A 20,647-nucleotide genomic window follows, 5' to 3' on the forward strand; every position below is an offset into this window, starting at 1 on the left:
AAAACTTAAGAATTGATTGTGGTCTTCAGAAAGGGGAAACCAGGAAACACAAATCAGTCATCATAAAAGAGTTAGAAGTGGAAAGGTTAAATAACATTAAACTTCAGGGATGTCAACAACATTAAACTCCTGGAGATATCTCTGAAGATATATCCTGGAGTCTTCATGTTGATGCAATCATGAAGAAGGCTTGTCAGTGCCTATTCTTCGTCAGAAGTTTTTTTTTATAATTTTTTTTCATACTGTGAACCATATCAACCAAAATATATACAAATGTTTCTCATTAAATATACACAGTGGCATTTTCTCCCTTTTTCCTACACCCGCCCAACTTCCCTCCCCCCCTTACCACCCCCCTCCAAAACCAATAAATATTCAACATATACAATACAATAAAACCATTAAACAATGTCATCACACAATGAAAAATAAACAAGAAAAATGTGTCATCTACTTTTACACACTGGATCAAGTCGTTTTGTCTTCTTATCATTTTAGAGGGTGGAGGTCCGAGTAAAGCCCTCTCTGTTATGTTCCATGTACGGCTCCCAAATTTGTTCAAATAATGTGACTTTATTTTTTTAATTATATGTTATTTTTTCCAATGGAATACATTTATTCATTTCTATGTTCCATTGCTGTATTCTCAGGCTCTCTTCCATTTTCCAAGTTGATATTATAAATTTTTTTGCTACTGCTAAGGTTATCATAATAAATCTTTTTTGCGCTTTATCCAATTTGAAGCCTAATTCCTTACTTCTTATATTACTTAGAGGGAAGATCTCTGGATTTTTTGCTATGTTATTTTTTGTGATTTTATTTAATATCTGATTTAGATCTTCCCAAAACATTTTCATTTTCTCACATGCCCAAATTGCATGTACTGTTGTTCCCGTTTCCTTCTTACAGCGAAAACATCTATCTGATAATGTTGAATCCCATTTTTTTTAAACTTTTGGGGCGTGATATATAACCTGTGTAACCAATTATACTGTATCATGCATAACCTTGTGTTTATTATATTCTTCATAGTTCCAGAACATAACTTTTCCCATGTTTCATTTTTTATCCTTATGTTTAAATCTTTTTCCCACTTTTGTTTGGGTTTATAGCTTATTTCATCATTTTCCTTATCTTGCAGCTTAATGTATATGTTTGTTATAAATCTTTTAATTATCATTGTGTCTGTAATTACATATTCAAAGCTGCTTCCTTCTGGTAACCTCAGTCTGTTTCCCAATTTATCCTTTAAATAAGCTTTCAGTTGATGATATGCAAACATTGTAAAAGAAGGACCGCAAAGGGGGTAATCTCTGGATTACTCCCTGTGCCACGTGACAGTGTGAATAGAAATAGAATGAGGTGGAGGATTAACACGTGGCTGAAGGGGTGGAGTAAGGGGCAGGGTTTTAAGTTTCTGGATAACTGGGACCTTTTTTGGGGAAGATGTGACCTGTACAGTAAGGACGGGTTACACTTAAATCCCAGGGGGACCAGAATCCTGGCAGAGGTATTTGCTAGGGCTACTCAGGATCCTTTAAACTAGAATGGTTGGGGGGAGGGAACAAAATAGTACAGAGCAGTAAGGAGAAGGTTAGAATGAAAACAATGAAAGTTTGTAGTAAGTATTTGAATATGGATGGGCAGGTGATAGAGAAGGGAAATGCTCTGGAAGAAGATGAAGGGCAATTGTCAGGAAAAGTAAATAATGTTGTTCTTAAAGATGAGGGAAAACAAGGATTAAAAAATGGGAAATCCCTGAAATTCATATATTTTAATGCCAGGAGTATTGTAAAAAAGGTGGATGAGCTGAAGGTGTGGATTGATACTTGGAAGTATGATGTGGTAGCGATTAGTGAGACATGGTTGCAGGAGGGATGTGATTGGCAACTGAATATCCCTGGGTTTCGTTGTTTTAGGTGTGATAGAGTTGGAGGGGCAAGAGGAGGTGGGGTTGCATTGCTTGTCAGGGAAAATATTACAGCGGTGCCTAGGAAGGATAGATTAGAGGGCACATCCACGGAGGCTATTTTGGTGGAACTGAGGAGTAGGAAAGGAGAGGTTACACTTGTAGGGGTGTATTATAGACCACCCGGAGGGGACCGAGACCTAGAGGAGCAAATCTGTAGGGAGATAGTAGATATTTGTGATAAGCACAGGGTTGTAATTATGGGAGATTTTAATTTTCCACATATAGATTGGGAAACACATTCTGTGAAAGGAATGGATGGGTTAGAGTTTGTGAAATGTGTGCAAGATAGTTTTTTACAACAATATGTAGAGGTGCCGACCAGAGAAGGAGCAGTGTTAGATCTACTGTTGGCAAATGGGATGGGTCAAGTGACGGAGGTTAGTGTTGGCGAGCACTTCGGGTCCAGTGATCATAATGCCATCAGCTTCAATGTCATTATGGAAAGAGAGAAATCAGGGCCAAGGATTGAGGTTTTTGATTGGGGAAAAGCTAGATTTGAGGAGATGAGAAAGGACTTGCAGGGTGTGCATTGGGACAATTTGTTTTATGGGCAGGATGTAGTAGAGAGATGGAAGTCTTTTAAAGATCAGATTTTGAGAGTGCAAAAGCTTTATGTTCCTGTTAGGTTAAAAGGAGGGGAAAAAGGTTTGAGAGAGCCGTGGTTTTCAAGGAATATTGGAAACTTGGTTCGAAGAAAAAGGGAGGCGTACATTAGATATAAGAAGCATGGAGTTAAGGAGATGTTTGAAAGATACATTGAATGTAAGAGGAATCTTAAGAGAGGAATTAGGAAAGCTAAAAGAAGGTACGAGAAAACTATGGCAAGCAGGGTGAAAACTAATCCAAAAGAGTTCTACAAATATGTTAATGGTAAGAGGAAAGCTAGAGACAAAATTGGTCCCTTAGAAAATCAGAGTGGAAAACTGTGTGTGGAACCTAGAGAAATGGGGGAGATATTGAACAGTTTCTTTTCTTCGGTATTCACTAAGGAGAAGGATATTGGGAGATGTGGGATAAAAAAAGCAAATTGGGTAAATATGGGGAATATAGAGATTACAAAAGGTGTAGTTTTAAGGCTTTTGAAGAATATAAAGGTGGATAAGTCTCCGGGACCAGACGGGATCTTCCCCAGGACATTGAGAGAAGTGAAGGAGGAAATAGCAGAGGCTCTGGCGGTAATTTTTCAAATGTCATTAGATATGGGGATAGTGCCGGAGGATTGGCGCATTGCGCATGTGGTTCCGTTATTTAAAAAGGGTTCAAGGAGGAAGCCTGGCAACTATCGGCCTGTAAGTTTGACGTCTGTGGTAGGTAAATTAATGGAGAAAATTCTTAGAGATAGTACTTATAAACATCTGGATAGACAGGGTCTGATCAGGAGCACTCAACATGGATTTGTGGGAGGAAGGTCATGTTTGACCTATCTGATTGATTTTTTTGAAGAGGTGACTAGGAATGTGGATGAGGGTAGCGCAGTGGATGTTGTCTATATGGACTTCAGTAAGGCCTTCGATAAGGTACCACATGGAAGGTTAGTTAGGAAGGTGCAGTCTTTAGGTATAAATTTTGAGATAGTCAAATGGATTGAACATTGGCTGAAAGGGAGAGGCCAGAGAGTGGAAGTGGATAATTGTCTGTCAGGTTGGAGGCCGGTGACCAGTGGTGTGCCTCAAGGATCTGTATTGGGCCCATTGTTGTTCGTTATATACATTAATGATCTAGATGATGGGGTGGTGAATTGGATTAGTAAATATGCAGACGATACTAAGATAGGTGGAATAGTGGATAATGAAGAAGGTTTTCAAGGATTGCAGAGGGATTTGAGCTGCTTAGAAAAGTGGGCTGAAAAATGGCAGATGGAATTTAATGCTGATAAGTGTGAGGTGCTTCATTTTGGTAAGAAGAATCAGAATAGGACATATGTGGTAAATGGGAGAGCATTGAGGAATACAGAAGAGCAGAAAGATTTAGGAGTGACGGTACATCGTTCCCTGAAGGTAGAAACTCACGTGAATAGGGTGGTGAAGAAGGCTTTTAGTATGCTGGCCTTTATCAATCATTGCATGGAATATAGGAGTTGGGAGGTGATGTTGAGATTGTATAAGACGTTGGTGCGGCCTAATTTGGAGTTCTGTGTGCAGTTCTGGTCGCCTAATTATAGGAAGGATATAAACAGAGTGGAGAGAGTGCAGAGAAGGTTTACCAGAATGTTGCCTGGGTTTAAGCATCTGGAGTATGGGGAGAGATTGGACAGATTGGGTCTTTATTCTTTGGAGCGTAGAAGGTTGAGAGGGGATTTGATAGAAGTATTTAAGATTATGAAAGGGATAGACAGAATGGATGTGGATAGACTATTTCCGTTAAGAGGAGGAAAGTTTAAAACAAGAGGACATGAGTTAAGAATTAAGGGGCAGAGGTTTAGAGGTAACATGAGGGGGAACTTCTTTACTCAGAGAGTGGTAGCTGTGTGGAATGATCTTCCGGGAGAAATAGTGGCGGCGGAGTCAATTGTATTATTTAAGAAAAGGTTGGACAGGTATATGGATGAGAGGAAGATGGAGGGTTATGGGCATTGTGCAGGGAGGTGGGATTAGAAAGGGGTGTTTGGTTCGGTGTGGACTAGAAGGGCCTAATGGCCTGTTTCCGTGCTGTAATTGTTATGTTATATGTTATGTTATGTTATGTTAGTTATTCCATATTTGTCCTTCAACTGTTCAAATGTTAATAAATTATTTCCCAAAAAACAATTTTCTATTCTTTCTTTTGATTCCTTTTCTCTCCCATTCTCTAAAGGAAAGGTTATCTTTTGTAAAAGGGATCAGCAGATTTTGCGTCAAAAGTAATTTTGGTATTTGGTAATTCGTTTTTTTCCTTTCTAAGTGGATCTTCTTCCATATATTGAGTAATGATGCAGTACTGGTGAGCTTTTATATTGTACCAGCTTTTCATCCCACTTATAAAGTATATGTTCCGGTACCTTCTCCCCTATTTTATCTAGTTCTATCTTAGTCCAGTCTGGTTTTTCCCTTGTCTTATAAAAATCTGATAAATATCTTAATTATGCTGCTCTATAATAATTTTTAAAGTTTGGTAACTGCAAATCACCTTAGTTGTACCTCTCTGTTAATTTATCTAACGTTATCCTCGGTTTCCCCCCTTTCCACAAGAATTTCCTTGTTATTCTCTTTAGTTCATTAAAGAATTTCTCTGTTTAGGGATTTGGTAATGATTGAAATCAGTATTGTATCCTTGGGAAGATATTCATTTTAATGCAATTTACCCTCCCTATCAGTGCTAGTGGCAATTCCTTCCAATGTTCTAAGTCTTCCTGCAATTTCTTTATTAGTGGCTGATAATTTAATTTGTACAGGTGGCTTAAGTTATTATGTAATCTGATACCTAGGTATCGGATTGCTTGTGTTTGCCATTTAAATGGTGATTCTTTTTAAAATTCTGTATAATCCGCATTACTCATTGGCATCACTTCACTTTTATTTGCGTTGATCTTGTACCCTGATATTTCTCCATATTCTTTCAATTTCTTATGTAATTCTTTTATTGATATTTCTGCTTCTGTTAAGTATACTATGATGTCATCTGCAAATAAACTGATTTATGCTTCTCCTTTATTTTTATCCCTTTTATTTTATTTTCTGTTCTTATCAGTTCTGTCAATGGTTCTATTGCTAAGGCAAACAGTGAGGGGGATAATGGACATCCTGTCTAGTTGACCTACTTAATTTAAATTGGTTTGATACATATCCATTTACTGTCATCTTCGCCAATGGTCCATTATGTTGTGCTTTAATCCAATTAATATATTTTTCTGGTAGATTGAACCTCTGTAATACTGAATAAATAATTCCATTCTACTCTGTCAAAGGCTTTTTCTGCATCTAAAGTAACAGCCACTGTTGGCTTCTTATTTCCTTGAACTGCATGAATTAGATTAATAAATTTACCGACATTATCCGCTGTTTGTCTTTTCTTAAAGATCTTGTTTTACTATCTTTGGTACACAATTGGCCAATCTGTTTGCTAATAGTTTTGCTACTATCTTATAATCTGTATTAAGTAGAGATATTGGTCTATATGATGCTGGTGTTAGTAGATCCTTCCCCATCTTTGGTATTACTGTAATTATTGCTAGCTTACATGAATCTGGCAAGTTTTGTGTTTCTTCTATCTGGTTCATTACTTCCAGGAGAGGAGGAATTAATAACTCTTTAAATGTTTTATAGAATTCTATTGGGAATCCATCCTCTCCAGGCATTTTATTGTTTGGCAGCTTTTTAAATATATCCTGTACTTCCTCTAATTCAAATGGTGTTATCAGTTTGTTTTGTTCCTCTTCTTGCAATTTCGGCAGTTCAATTTTAGCTAAAAACTCTTCTACTTTATCATCTTTCCCCTCGTTCTCAGTTTGGTATAATTGTTCATAAAATTCCTTAAAGTTCTCATTAATCTCTATTAGATTATATGTAATTTGTTTGTCCTTTTTCCTTGATGCCAATACAGTTCTTTTAGCTTGTTCTGTTTTAAGTTGCCAGGCTAATATTTTGTGCATTTTTTCTCCTAGTTCGTAATACTTTTGCTTTATTTTCATTATGTTCTTCTCCACCTTATACATTTGTAATGTTTCGTATTTTATTTTTTTTGTCTGCCAATTCTCTCCTTTTTGTTATATCATCCCTTTTTACTAGTTCCTTTTCTGTACTTACTATCTCCCTTTCCGACTGCTCTATTTCCTCTGATTGTTGTCTTTTTTCATCTTAGTTACATAACATATTATCTGCCCTCTAATGAAGGCTTTCATTGCATCCCATAATATAAATTTGTCTTTCACTGATTCCGTATTTATTTCAAAATATGTTTTAATTTGGCATACAATAAACTCTCTAAATTCCTGCCTTTTAAGTAGCATGGAGTTTAACCTCCATCTATATGTTCTTGGTGGGATGTCCTCCAGTTCTATGCTAATAACAGGGGTGAATGATCAGATAGCAATCTAGCTTTATATTCAGTTTTCCTAACTCTCCCTTGAATATGGGCCGACAACAAAAACATATCAATCCTTGAGTATGTTTTATGTCTACTTGAATAATATGAGTATTCCTTCTCTCTTGGGTGCTGTCTCCTCCATATATTTATAAGTTTCATTTCCTGCATTGCTTTAACCATAAATTTGGTTACTTTATTCTTTTTGCTAGTCTTTTGACCAGTTTTATCCAACGTTGGATCCAAATTAAGGTTAAAATCTCCTCCTATCAATATATTTCCTTGTGTATCTACAATCTTCAAAAAAATATCTTGCATAAACTTTTGATCCTCTTCATTAGGTGCATATATATTGAGCAAATTCCAAAGTTCTGAATATATTTGTTACTTTATTATTACATACCTCCCTGATGGATCTATTATTTCCTCCTCTATTTTGATTGGTACATTTTTATTAATTAATATGGCTACACCTCTGGCTTTTGAATTATATGATGCTGCCGCTACGTGCCCTACCCAGTCTCTCCTTAATCTATTATGTTCCACTTCAGTTAGATGCGTTTCCTGTACAAATGCTATATCTATTTTTTATTTTTTCAGTAAATTAATAGCCTCTCCCTTTTAATTTGGTTATGTATTCCATTAATATTTATAGTCATATAGTTCAACATGGCCATCTCATATCCTGTTTACACCTCATTTCCGCTTCCTCACCACCACCCACCCACCTTTTCCCCATTTTCATCTCTCAGTTTTCCCTTTTTAAACTCAATGTATGACAACACATTTAAAACATAAAATACTCCAACAACTCCCACATCCAATATTCCCTTAACCCCAAATATTCCCCCCCCCCTCTCTGAGTTGCCCCTTATCCCTTGCTGGGCAACCACAACTCCCCTTTCCATTTGGATTGTGAACCTACTCGCAAGCATCAACTGATTTTGCAGTGACGGTTATTCTCTCTCCCCCAACCCCACCCCCAGAAAGCACTTTTTTTTAACACACATATAACAAAGTTCTCCCTTTTTTTCACCCCTTACTTCCTTTCTTCCCTTCTCTTTCCCTTCTTTAGTTCTTTACATATACATTGTTTTTACATCTTTATATATATATTATTGCCGTTCTTCATTCTTGTTACATCTCTTCACCTCTCCTGTCCTGCAAGCATTCTGCAAATTCTTGTGCTTCCTCCAGATCCGAGAACAGTCTGTTTTGCTCCCCCGGGGATAATTATTTTAAGCACAGCTGGATGTCTTAACGTGAATTTATAACCTTTTTTCCATAGGATCGATTTTGCTGTATTAAACTCCTTCTTCTTCTTTAAGAGTTCAAAACTTATGTCTGAGTAAAAAAATATTTTTTTACCTTTTTATTCCAATGGTTTATTTTCTTCTCTAATTTTATTCCTTGCCCGCTCCAGTATATTTTCTCTTGTCGTATATCTCGAAAATTTTACTAAAATGGATCTTGGTTTTTGATGTGTCTGTGGTTTTGGAGCTAATGTTCTGTGTGCCCTTTCTATTTCCATTCCTTCCTGCATTTCTGTCATTCCCAGGACCTTCAGAATCCATCCTTTTATACATTCCTTCATATTTGTGCCTTCTTCATCTTCCTTCAGGCCCACTATTTTTATGTTGTTTCGCCTACTATAATATTCCATCATATCAATTTTCTGAGCTAACAACTCTTGTGTCTCTTTAATTTTTTTTATCACTTTCTTCCAATTTTCCTCTTAAGTCATTCACTTCCATTTCTACAGCCGTTTCTCGTTCTTCCACATTTTCTACTCTTTTCCCTATTTCTGTCATGACCAGCTCAAATCTTCACATTTTATCTTCTGTTCTTTTCATTTTTCTTTTAATTGCACTAAATTCTAATGACAACCATCCTTTTAATGCTCTCATTTGTTCTTTTAAAAAAGCTTTATCTATATTCTGTCCATCTGTTTTACCTTCTATTTCTCTGTGAAGATCTTGGTCTTCTTCTTCCTTTTCTTCTGTGTCTGGACCTGTGTTTGTGTCTTCTTCTTCTCTTCTTTGTATCTGTATCTCTTCTGACTTTCCTGATGAGTTGCTTGTCTCACTTTGTCGGGCCTCTTCTTGCTTGGCCTCTTGCTGTTGGTCTTCTTCTGAGCTGCTCATCTGTTGAGCCTCCTGCTATTGCTCTTCTTTCCTTTCACCCCATTGACTTTCCTTCTCTTCTTCCAGCTGAGAGCCCTGGTGTCAGGCATCCCTCAGCTGGACGCGTTGAGGTTGCCTGCACCTCAGCTGAGCCCCCACACCCCCCCCCCCCCCCGCCGTCAGTGTTCTCCTTCTCCTTAGTTTGCACACCGCACACTTTTGTTTGGCTCAGAGAGCCATTTTTGCAGTCCAGCGGTCAGGGGTCGCTACTCCATGGGGCCGTCACCAACCTCGGAGATTGGGCGCTCTTCTCCACCACGGCTCCCTGTTTCTTCGTGCAGGTAAGGCCTTCTCCTTTCTTTTTCGGCGTCTTTTCTTCTTTTTTTTCCCATTGTTTTTACTTTTTCCTTCTTGGGTGCCATTTTCTTTCTTTTCTCTACAACTTTATTTTTTATTTCTTATAGTTTGTATTTATTGAACTTTGTCTTTTCTTCACTTTATTTCTTCTTTTCTGGAGAGGGCTGGTATTCCCCTACCGGCCACTACTCCATCACGTGACTCCTCTTCTTCGTCAGAAGTTTGAGGAGATTTGGTATGTCACCAAAGACTCTTGCAAATTTCCACAGGTGGATTGTGGAGAGCATTCTGGCTGGTTGAATCACTGTCTAGTACGGAGGTACCAATGCACAGGACAGGAAAAGGCTACAGAGTTGTGAACTCAGCCAGCGCCATCATAGGCATCAGTCTTCGCTCCTTTGAGGACATCTACAAGGGGCAGTGTTCTAAGAAAGCAGCCTCTATCCTCAAGGACCCTCACCACCCAGGCCATACCTTCTTCTCACTGCTACCATCAAGAAGGAGATACAGAAGCCTGAAGGTGAATACCCAATGGCACAAAAACAGCTTCTTCCCTCTGTCATCAGATTTCTGAATAGACAATGGACCATAAAGATGACCTCACTTTTTTTTCTTCTTTTGCAGTAATTTATTCATTTTAAAATAGTGTATTTATATAGTGTAATTTTTTCACCTGTCTTGCACAACAATGCTTCTGAAAAATGAATTTTCTAACACATGCTCGTGACAATAAAATCTGTTTCTGGTTAGCCGTGCCGCTAGTACAGTTACATCCCCTACAGTTACATCATAGAGCCATGCAGCAGAGAAATCCAACCCTTGTCTCAACAAGCATTAAATCCCATCTTTTCTAATTTCATTTTCACACCTTGCCCATACCTTCTTTGCTTTGGTGATTCACAATGTCACATAAATGTCCTCAGAAGCTTTGCTTCCCTCAAGCAGTATGCTCCAGATTCCAGCCACCTCTGGGTTAAAACATTTATTATCTATTTTATGGATTTTTGTCTTTTTTTTAAATTGAGTTCAATATTATAGATTTTTTTAACTAATACCTATTCGTCTGCAGTAAGTAAGAATTTTGATGCATGTGTACATTGTAAAAAGTCTTTGGCTTGGCTTCGCGGACAAAGATTTATGGAGGGGGTAAATGTCCACGTCAGCTGCAGGCTCGTTTGTGGCTGACAAGTCCGATGCGGGACAAACTACCATTATCATGTCCTTCCTCAGGTCCTCTCTAAACCTGTGGCCCCTACCTTAAACCTGTGTACACTGATTTTAGAATCTTCAATAATATGGACCTACACTGTCTCTCATAATTTTACACCTCTTTCAGATCCTCCCTCACCTCCTCTGCTCCAGGAAAACAAACCCAGCCTATCCATTTTCTCCTCTGTAATGCTCCACACTGGGAAACATGTTGATGAACAACTTCTGCATTCTCTCTTGTGCAACCACAGTGTCCTTGGCCTAACCCTAGAGAATGGTTTATAAGGTTGGACTATAACCTATCTGCTTTTACATTCAATGTCTGGCTAATGAAAACAAATATTTTATATGCCTTCTGCATAACCTTATCTATCTGACACACCAAGTTGCTTTTGATACTCCCTTGAGCCCTAATATTCATTCGGTTTCGATTCTCTGTGTCACCACACCTTTATCAGGATTAAATTCTGTCTGCCTTTGCTTTATTCAAACTATCTTCCTCCCGATCAACCACAACACTAATCAGATTGTACATTCACATCCAGATTGTTCATTGTGGATGGAGCATTGTGGGTAGAGCAGTCCTCAGAGGTGCCTGTGACTTCAAAGCACAAAAACAGCTTTTAAATTCTTTAAATTAACTGGCCCTTCTAGCCCATGCTGCATAATTACACCCATACATTTTGAAGGATGGGAAGAAACTGGAGCACCCGGAGGAAACCCAAGCAGACATGGGGAGAACGTACAAACTCCTTACAGTCAGCCCCAGATTTGAACCCGGGTCACTGGCGACAGAACAGCGTTGCACTAACTGCTATGCTAACCCTGGCCTACATTACTTTCTATCTTCTATTGCCAAGTCACTTTTATCCAACTTGCCAACCTTTCCTGGGCCCCAGAGGAGCTAATACTTTGAACTGGTCTCCCATGTGGGACTCGGTCAAAGGCCTAATTGAATGTAGTCCACTGCCTTCATCAATTTACTTTGTTACCTTTTTGAAAAAAAATCATTCAAATTGTTCAGACAAGATTTCTCCCAACAGAACACAGGGTGGTGAGAATCTGCCAGAGGACATGGTAGGGCCATTTGGACAGGTATTTTGATAGTAAAGGAGTGGGTATGAGTGTAATGTGGCCCGTTTCTGTGTGGTTTGATGTGATATTTTGAAGAAGCTGACCAATCTTTGAGCACTTCCTGACTTTCCAAGTGGAGGTTGCTCCTGTCTCTCAGAACCATTCCCTATTAGTTCCCTGCCATTACCATTTCTGCCTCTCTGAGTATGTGCAAATGTCAGCACACTGAAGCTTAGACTGAGGTTACTGTGACCTTGGTTCTGGAGTGCAGTTGCTTCCCATTTGCTCTGAAGATTCCGTCCACTCTGCAGGAAGTCTGTTGAAGGTGAGGTGCACCATTGTGACAGGATTGAATGAAGTGGGGTAAAGCCATCTTCACAAAGATGGGCTCTGCTGTGGTCCTGCTGGTTAAGTTTATACCAACACAAATGTATCCAAATTAGGATATTAACTGATGACATCCCACAACACCTGTTGGCCTTGCCTTTTGGTTTAATGGAGGTAGGAAATTTAGTAAAATATGTAATACAGAGACAGTTGCCTGCAGTACCTACAGTCAGAAAGATGGACAGGAACAGGCAGACTTAGATAAATTAAACCTCAGACTGACTGACACAAGAACAGCCAACAACTCGCAACTCCTGTGGAAAACACATACAGATGTTCATAGATGAATATATACAGACAGACAGAGACAATCACGTACATATGGACGTAAACAGAGACGTGGACTCGTGTATTCATATACCGGTGGATTAATCCATACCTGAGGTAGTGCCATCCCAAGCACAACACTTCCCACCAGCAGCAGGTGACTCTCTATCCAGATCGCTGCTTTGTCTACACAGCCCACAGGGTGCAGGAATTTTGAGGCTTCCAGTTGGTTTAGTGATTGCTTTCCAAAACCGCACATTGTGTTGATCACCGACTGGGGTAGAGGGAGAAGAAGGAATGGATCAAACACCAGGAGGTTATAGCTGCCAACACCGATGATGAACTGGAGGATAGATTTGATTTCTCATAGGGGGGCAACAATACAATACACCTGAACAGATGTTTCTTTATCTACCTATGGGTTCTGGGTGTCACTGGGAAGGCCAGCATTTATCGCCCATCATTAATTACCCTTGGTGCAAGCCACAACCTGGATGGACCTTACCGTCCTGAGCGACACCCATGGAGCATGTCTTTTAAGATGGAAAAGGTGAAGTAAAGATTCATGAGGATGTTACTGGGATGGGTTTGGGTATAAGAAGAGACTGGATAGGCTGGGAGTGGAGGAACCTTCTGGAGGTTTTAAATCATCATGAGGGACAGCAACAATGTGCAAGGTCACAATCGTTTTCCCATGGTAGGAGAGCTAAAATTAGAGGGCATAGATTCAGAGTGAGAGGGGAAAAACATTAAAAGGAGCCTGAGGGATACCTCTTCCATAGAGAGGGTGGTGGGTATATGGGACAAGCTGTCAGAGGAAGTGGGACAGGCAGGTATAATTACAACAGTTAAAAGACATTACTGAGATAGAAGAGTTGAGAGAATTTGGGCCAAATGCCAGCAAATGGGATTAGCTCTGGTGCTCAGCATGCACAGGTTGGACTGATGGGCTAATTTCCGAGCTGTCTGACAAAGGTGAGCGGTAACCACACTGCAAAATGTCTGGAGTTATATATGAGCCACATTGGGAAAGCATGGCAGATCTTTGAGGTTAGTGAAACAGTTGAGTTGTTCCAATCATATGGTTACCATTGTTAATGCTCGCTTTAAATTCCAGTTTACTTAATCAATTGTTCTAACTTCTTCCGTAGCACTAACTTCTTCTGTGATGAAATACTTTGAAAGGCTGGTCATGGCCAGAATTAACATGGACCTAAGCAAAGATCTGGACCTGCTGCAATTTGCCTTTCGTCACAATCTCTCCACAGCAACTGCAATATCACTGATTCTCCACTCAGCTCTGGATCACCTTGAAAAAAGCAACTCATAACTGCCCTTCATCGACTCGAGCTCAGCCTTCAACATCTGGCCAAAAAACTTCAAACTATAGGCCTCTTCATCCCCCTCTGCAACTGGATCCTTGGCTTCCTCAATACAAATTGGAAACAATGTCTCCTCCTCACTGATTATCAGCACAGGCGCACTCCAAGGACACGTGCTTAGCTCACTGCTCTACTCATTATACACCCATGATAGTGTGCCCAGGTACAATTCCAATGACATCTACAAGTTTGCCGATGACACCACAGTTGTCGGCAGAATCACAAACCGCAATGAGGAAGCGTACAGGAGGGAGATAGACCAGCTCGTTGAGTGGTGTCACGCCAACAATCTTGCGCTCAATGTTAGCAAAACCAGGGAGATGATAATGGACTTCAGTAGGAAGTCAGGGGAAAATGACCCAGTCCTCAATGAGGGCTCAGTAGTAAAAAAGACCAATTCCTGGGTGTCAACATCTCCAAGGATCTGTCCTGGAGCCTCCACATCAATGCAATCATGAAGAAGGCTCACCAGCGGCTACACTTTGTGAGGTATTTGAGGAGATTCGGTATGTCACAAAAGACTCTCAAAAACTTCTACAGGTGTACTGTGGAGAGCATTCTGGCCGATTACATCACTGTCAGGTATGGAGGCGCCAACTCTCAGAACAAGAAAAAAACTCCAGAGGGTTATTAACTCGGCCTGCGACATCACAGGTGCCAGACTTCACTCCATCGAGGACATCTACATGAGGCAATGTCTTAAAAAAGCAGCCTCTATCCTCAAAGACCCCCACCACCCAGTCCATGCCCTCTTCACTCTGCTACCCTCGGGAAAAAAGATACAGGAGCCTAAAGACGAGCCCTCAGCGGCACAAGGACGGTTTCTTCCCCGCTGCCATCAGATTCCTGAATAACCAAGGAACCAAAGACACTGCCTTACTTTTCGTGCACTTCTTAAAAATTTATTATTGCAAGGTGGTTTATATGAATGTTTGTTTATGTGTCTTTATTTGTTTATATCTCAATGATTTGTTTTGCACTGCCAGTAAGTAATTCTGCCTGACCCACATGAAAAAGAATCTCAGGGTTGTATGTGCTGTCATGTATGTACTCTGACAAGAAATCTGAAATCTCTAACTCACATTACCCACACTTCACACTGCGATAAAATAACGAGAATGCTACAAGTGGTCCAACCTCCTTCACAATTGTGCTACCACATTCTTGATTTAGAATGGTTAAGCTGTGGTTTAGAAAGAGTTGGTTTATATTTATTCTAATTCAAGGTTAAATTATCCTCAATGTAAGCATTGCCAAATCTCTGACTGTCATCACACTGGTGATTAGATTAGAAGAATGGGCAAAGAGGTGGCAGACGGAATATATTGTTGGACAGAGTAGACGTGCAAGGATGTTTCCCATGACAGGGAGCCCAGGACAAGAGGGCACAACTTCAGGATAAAATGGCGTCAATTTAAAACAGGGATGCAGAAAAATTTCTTTAGTTAGAGGGGTGTGAGTCTGGGGATCTTGTTGCCACGGGCGGCTGTGGAAGCAAGGACATTGGGTGTATTTAAGGCAGAGATTGGCAGGTATTTGATTAGTCAGGACATGGAGGGTTACAGGGAGAAAGCCAAGGAGTGGGGCTGAGTGGGAGGATGGATTAGAATGGTGGAGCAGACTCGATGGCAAATGGGCCTACTTCTGCTCTTATATCTTGGTGATCTTGTAGAACTTGTCCACATGCTTTCTACACTTATAACAATGACCTCAAAAGCACCACATTAACTGTAGAACACTTTGGGCCATTACTGAATTTTTTTTTTGTCAGAAGTCTTCAGGTGGCTAAAATTGGTCTTCGTGCATCTGATTTAAGGAGGGCTGAAGCCCACCAGGGTCCATGTTGACTTTTGAATACTAGTCAGTTATGGAGTCTCTTGCCTCACATTCCCTCTCACCATATCTATGCCAACCATTCAATATGCCAATGCCATTAGCCAGTGCAGGGTCTCTATTGGGGTGCGTATACCCCAAGACAACTGGAAGCAAAGAATTCCATCTTCTTGCTGACAACTCACCCCCTGGGCTGGCCCCTGAGGTCAGACGCTGCGACCAACTGGATCAACACAACTGAATCACAACATCCGGACACCGAGGGTTTCTCATGGAGATTACCTCACCAGGTACCAGTGTGCAGCAGGAGTAAGGCACACCACAGCGCTCTGGGCTGGGATTTTCAGGCGTACAGTTGAAATACATGTTCTTCGACCAGTCCTTATAGTTAGTCCAGCCACAGCATTGAAACTAAATAAAGGTAAAATAAGAAGGATTTTATATAACGTAGGATTGTCACTGACATTTAAAAAAATCTTCCTCATATAATAAACAAGTTCAGGGATGGTGGACTGAAAACAGTATTAATACCTCAGTTCTATTATAATATTATCATTAATGCCATCTCTTTATTAAATCTGTCTGAATAATATTATTAACATTAATATTTTCCCTGTAATGCATTGCACTGACGATCTAATTTTTCTGCTCCAGTCTATGGTAAGGAATGACCACATTCTGATTCATAGGCCAGACCACCCGCTGAACCGCAGCCAACTGATGGGTTAAAGACCATTGTCACAAATGGCTGTTACCTATTTTTGTGTCATCACCAAGAAGAGCAAACAGGAAGAGAAGGCCAGACATAGCAAGATGGAGAAAGCAGAATAGGAAAGATAATTGGGGATGGAACCAAGTACTGGAGTTGGTAAGAGGTCATAACAAAGGCAGAAGGTCATCACAAGAGCCAGTCTAATGAAAGTCCTTGGTGCCAAATGAATTGTCAGAGGAAATAATACACTGTAATGAGCTTCCTTATCAGTGGTGTGAGGTCCTTTCCTCTTTTGCATCTCCCTCTAGGGCTTTTCACAGTGCAGTGTAAAATGAAGATTCTCAGGTAATTTTCTTGAAAAAGTCAAATGGCCAAGCAGGGGAAACCTCATGACGTCAGCGCTGTGTGCTGCATCACGGAGCCGATTAAAATGAAAAGATTCATACCTCCTGACCACAGCGGGCCGCTTTGACACATCGTGATGGCAACACAACGTGGGATGAATGGCGGATCCAGCTGTGTGAGAGATTATGGGAAATGAAGTTGGCCATTCATCCTCCATTGGGCTGCCATCGCGACGTGCCGAACCAGCCCCGAAGCACAGAAGGGGGGAGGGTGACTGACTGACCGATGGAGGGACAGCCGGAGGGGGAAGGAGCAAACGGGTGGGCGAGCAACCGATGGATGGGGGGGGGCAAGCCTGTGAGTGCATTACGCGTCATCATTTGGGGGCGGGACTCCCCTAAATTGCTGAGGAGGGCAAATTCCTAGGAATTTGGACCGTGGTGTGAAAGGCCCGGGAGGTTCTGCATTCCCGGGAATTTCACCGGGTCCAAATAGGGCCAACGCTCGCCTACGGTGTGAAAACGGTTATCTGTCACATCTGAAAGTTCTGTATCCCTCAGCATTAAGCCGAAAATCCTGCCCTTCCCTCAGCCACATGCTTGAGATTGCAATAATATCATGATTCTACATGCTGATCCCTACTCCTGTTGTATAAGCATGGACATGGTGGCTCTCTCTCTTGTTTCTGTGCTGTATGACTCGATGACTCAAACATGTAATGCACATTCTTTTATGTGCTTTATGTTTAAATAGTAGCATAAAATTGATTATTAACGTGTTTGGGATCTGAGGAAACATGCTATGTTCAACTGCATAGTCTGAATACATAACACAAACAGACAAACTGCAGGATGGTGGCATAAATTCTCAAACAACCCAACTATTTCCTCTCTCTCTCTCTCTCTCTCTCTCTCTCTCTCTCTCTCTCTCTCTCTCTCTCTCTTTTCTCTCTCCTCTCTCTTTCTCTCTCTCTGTGAATATAGATAGCACGACAAACTTTCTCTCTCTACTGTTAATACAGCTACATTCACTACATTTTAATGTACCGTAACTATGTTATTGTCAACATATTAGTTACATAATTTTAACATAATTGCCGTACAGAATATGGATCATAAGTGATTTCTACATTGTCTTGTACACAAAGCTCGAATAAAGTAGAAATTCCCTTATAAAAACTTCACCTCATATTCTAATATTACGACATATTCATTGTTAGTTATTTAATTATACTAATCTCTTCTACTTATAATGAAAAATAAAAAAAAGACTAGCTTTCTGAATATAATTACAGCTACTATTTCTCTCTATGACTATAGTTAATCAATTATTTGTGCTCTCTGAATACGGTTAGCTCTCTAAATATAGGGAGTGATATTACTGCCCTGTGCTATTTCTTTCTCTCCCTGAATACAGTTGTCCCACTCTTGCCCCCAAATACTAGTATTCAGTCTTTCTCTGAATAGAGGTACCGTTACCACTATCACTTCTTAAATATGGTTCATGTGATCATCTCTACAATCTTTCTCTCTGAATCAAGTTGGTCCCACTACTTTCTCAATAAATACTTAACATCTCACCTCTCTCTGAATATAATCAATCAGGTTCTGCAGGTCAATATCATCTCTGTAGTGGACAATAGCTTTCTTGATGAATTTTCTCACTGTGGCTTCTGCCTAAAGTGGAGGGAGAGAGAGGGAAGAGAAGAAAAAGTGATTTATTTTGGAAAATATCATTCAATTTTGTACCAAAGTGTGCATATATGTTTCTTTATATATATCTATATATATATGTATAAGAAAAGAGATCACTGTTTAAAAAAAGAGCCGGTTTTGGAATTCTGGATGTCTATGAACCTAGATAGAATCCCAGTCCAGACACCTGAACACATTATCCAGGCAACATTCACTTGGGTGAAATGGTCTCCATGTATATCATAAAGAAATACAGAATCTGAACCTTTCCTCAATTTCCAGTTTAATATCAACAGGATGAATAACAAGAAATATGTCTAAAATATAAATTTGCAGTGTTCTATGCACTGAATTAATGAGAATGTATAGCACAGAAATCAGCTGTCCAATGTTTTTCTTTTGCCCATGTTCCATTCCTTTCTCCTTATGTTGGGATCAAGTTTCCTCCAAAATGAATTCACATTATTTGCCTTGCATTCCTCATGTTCCACCTTTTCCTCACTCTGGGTAAAGACATTTCTTCTGCTGGGTTTATCTGTGACTCCCTTATACAATAAAACCCCAGTATCTGGCACCTTTGGGGATCAGTAGATGCCTGATAAGTGAATTTGCTGGTTGCTTGAGACTTCGGGTTGTGTGATTGGTGAACTAACCATAGGGGGCTACCAATTTTAGGCTTTTGTATTTTTTTAACCATGTTTTTTTTTGCAAGTTGCTTGAGGCTGCCCGCTCCTCAAATTACAGATGTCAGGGATTTTACTGTGTGCACGCGCACGCACACACACACATTCCAAAACTAAAGGTATATCTCAATCACCCTTAGTTTTGGAATCTCCATCGGGAGAACTTTCTCTCCATCTCACCCCATCGAATCCTTTCAGAATATGCATGAGGTCACTTTCTTAATTTTCTTTTTTTCTACTGGAAAGACCCCTGGCTTGTTCTCAACACATTATAAAGATTTAAAATAATAAAATGCCCATAACAATCAGGTTAGACAGCATCTGTGGAAATAGAAACAGTTAATGTTTTAGTCATTCTCAGTCTGAAATGACGAAGGATTTTGGATTCAAAGAGATAACCGTTTCTTTCTCCATTGGCATGGCCTGACCTGCTGTGCATTTCCAAGATGTTCTGCTTGTATTCTTGATGTCCAGCATATGTTGGTGTTTGTGATTTCACTTTGACTGGTACCTTGGCGAGCACTCAGGATTCATTTTTCGAAATGAGAGTGGAATTGAAAGCAGCAGTAAAAATCATTCAATTGTACATGCAGAGATGTGTTACTGACAGTACTACTGTTTTGGGATGTTATGGCAAACCCCCTGGCTACCCTACTGCACCTGTGCTCTGACTGAGTCCTTAGCTCTCTGAGGCAATTCCTCAGCATTGGAATGGTTAAAGTAACAGAGCCATGTAGCATGGAACAGGCCCAAGTCACCCTTGATGACTTAGATGGTTCCCGGGGCATGCTTGGGGTGGAGAGGTTCTCTGAGACAATGTGTCATAGCTGCTTCTGAGGGCTGGCTCTGGGCTGGCTAGGACAAGAGGTGCGGCCGCCCACACTGAGATATGGCTCAGGGCTGCAGGGATCAGCATGGTAGATTATACACTGTCCCATGTGTAGGTATACTGCCCAATTCCTAGAGACTCCCACATGTGATGGAAGCTGTTATCTCCCTTTCCCTCTGGGTGCACAGCTGGGAGATTTTTTTTATGATCACAGGCTTAACAGTGGCCACCATCAGGAAATCTCGAGGCTAGGGTGACGTGTGTGGCCAAATAGAGAGGGGGGAGGCAGCAGCATCCAAACAAAAGCTTATTGGAACCAGAAGATCTGTCAACACTCGAAGCAACTACTGTCAGAAGCCAGCAGATCCTGCATTCACAGTGCTGGCTGGCATACACACCTCAGCAAAGAGCAGCAGCACCAATCGGCCCCATCATGCCCAATACTGGCACTCCGAGGTAGTGTGTACACACTGCCTTGGGAGGTCACTGCATACCAAGCCATGTGACAAAGAGAAAGAGGTCATTGGTGTGGGAGTGCTAGCAGAGACAAGGTATTTTCACCCTGTTCCTGCTACAGTAAGGTGGTCTTTTTTTTAAGTACAATAGGTTGGATGATGGGATTCCAGGACTAAGAACACCATAAGTGCAGGATGGCTTAGTATTTATACAATGTGTTCAGGACTGCTTTTTGCAGCAATATGTGGAGATGCCCACTAGAGGGGGAGCAGTGTTAGATATGTTGTTTGGGAACGAAATAGGGCAGGTGACGGAGGTGAGCATTG

General features: G+C 40.5%; 1 protein-coding gene across 1 annotated transcript in view; it reads right to left on the reverse strand.

The window, feature by feature from the left end:
• LOC138760321 (tetraspanin-33-like) overlaps positions 1-20,647 on the reverse strand; it is a 118,849-nt gene that overhangs the window by 11,831 nt on the left and 86,371 nt on the right. The window contains exons 6-8 of the mRNA XM_069930759.1: positions 18,240-18,335; positions 15,885-16,013; positions 12,500-12,661 (exon numbers count right to left, since the gene is read on the reverse strand). Coding sequence (XP_069786860.1) covers positions 12,500-12,661; positions 15,885-16,013; positions 18,240-18,335 — 387 coding nt within the window. The remainder of the gene's footprint in view (positions 1-12,499; positions 12,662-15,884; positions 16,014-18,239; positions 18,336-20,647) is intronic.

The sequence above is a fragment of the Narcine bancroftii genome, chromosome 4, assembly GCF_036971445.1.
Source record: "Narcine bancroftii isolate sNarBan1 chromosome 4, sNarBan1.hap1, whole genome shotgun sequence".
NCBI lineage: Eukaryota > Metazoa > Chordata > Chondrichthyes > Torpediniformes > Narcinidae > Narcine > Narcine bancroftii.